A 1,447-nucleotide genomic window follows, 5' to 3' on the forward strand; every position below is an offset into this window, starting at 1 on the left:
GGAAAGTTGGGAAAAACAAAAATGGGAATGGTGGGAAAAACAACAATGGGAATGTTGGGAGAAACAAACAATGGAAATGTTGGCAGAAACAAAAAATGGGAACTTTGGGAAAAACAACTTCAACATTCCAAAAAAAACCTCCGAGGGCTGTCCCCCTGTCCAGGAGCCAAGTGAACMTGGCTGGAATGAATTCCAGGGCATTCCCCTGCCACGGGGCATTCTGGGAACATTCGTCCCTTATAGGGCTCAGATCCCCATTATTGGGATCGAGCACGGCCTTCCCATAACACCTTCCCAGCAGTTTGGGTGAAATCCTCCCRGAATAGGTCTGGGATTGTCCCTCTTGCCTTGGTACTCAAGCTTGAAGCCGGGTTTGTTCTGGGAGTGGTCACTGTGGAAGTAGACCGAGGTCTCGTGGCAGGTGGACAGCAGCGAGCCGGGCAGCTCGGCCCCGCTGAAGCGCCCGATCACCCCGCTCGTGTCGTAGGGGCCGTTGCGGATCTCCACAAAGTCGTGGTTGGGCTCCGTGGAGAAGTTCAGGAATTGGATGTGGGCACCTGGATGGGGGAATGGGGGTAGGGTGTGGGGGGGCATTTGAGCGTCAGCAGCGAGCCCAAAGCCAACCCCAATCCCAAACCCAGCACTGACTCCAATTCGAATCCCAGCACCAACATCAACATCAATCCCAATCCCAAACCCAGCACCGACAACAAACCCAACCCCAATCCCAAACCCAGCACCGACTCCAACCCAAATCCCAGTACTAACATCAACACCAATCGCAACCCCAATCCCAAACCCAGTACCAATCCCAAACCCAACCCCAGCACCAATCCCAATCCAAGTCCCAACCCCAAACCCAACCCCAACCTCAGCACCATCCCCAACCCCAAACCCAACCCCAGCACCGAATCCAACCCCAACCCTAACCCCAGAACCCAGCCCCAGCCCCAACCCCGACCCAACCAACCCCAATCCCAACCCAAACCCCAACCTCAACCCCAACCCCAGCCCCTCCCACCCACAGATCCCAGGAGATCCCAGTCTCTCAGCAGCACTTTAGCTGCCCTGGGGACACGGGGTGGTTCAAAGTGACACAGAGCAGCTCTGGACCGGGATGAGGATGGGATCCATCCCCGGGAGGGTGGGCAGGCCCTGGCACGGAGTACCCAGAGCACTCTGGGATGGTCTCCCAAAGCAGGGGATGGGGTAAGATGATTTTTAAGGTCCTTCCCATCCCAAACCAGTGTGGGATTCTCTGATTTCCCAACCCCTGCTCTCACCAAAGCCCACAGGCAGCAGGATCCTCCAGGTGCAGTCCAGGTTGCTGGGATAATTCCCTGGGAAGCCGGGGCTCAGGAGAACTCCCTCCATCTCCTCTGCCGTCCCTCCGCACTGGGCTGGAAAACCAACAGGGTGAGGGTCAGGATCCCTAATAGGATCTTAT

The 1,447-nt window shown here is 56.4% G+C and overlaps 1 protein-coding gene across 1 annotated transcript in view; it reads right to left on the reverse strand.

The window, feature by feature from the left end:
* The window catches only part of LOC130586565 (CUB and sushi domain-containing protein 2-like), a gene marked incomplete at its 5' end in the record, with an annotated part of 54,308 nt that overhangs the window by 27,539 nt on the left and 25,322 nt on the right, over positions 1 to 1,447 (reverse strand). The window contains 2 exons of the mRNA XM_057387413.1: positions 348 to 557; positions 1,284 to 1,400. Coding sequence (XP_057243396.1) covers positions 348 to 557; positions 1,284 to 1,400 — 327 coding nt within the window. The remainder of the gene's footprint in view (positions 1 to 347; positions 558 to 1,283; positions 1,401 to 1,447) is intronic.

Source organism: Malurus melanocephalus, unplaced genomic scaffold (assembly GCF_030028575.1).
Source record: "Malurus melanocephalus ecotype Western Australia unplaced genomic scaffold, MMel_1.1 scaffold_1209, whole genome shotgun sequence".
Lineage (NCBI taxonomy): Eukaryota > Metazoa > Chordata > Aves > Passeriformes > Maluridae > Malurus > Malurus melanocephalus.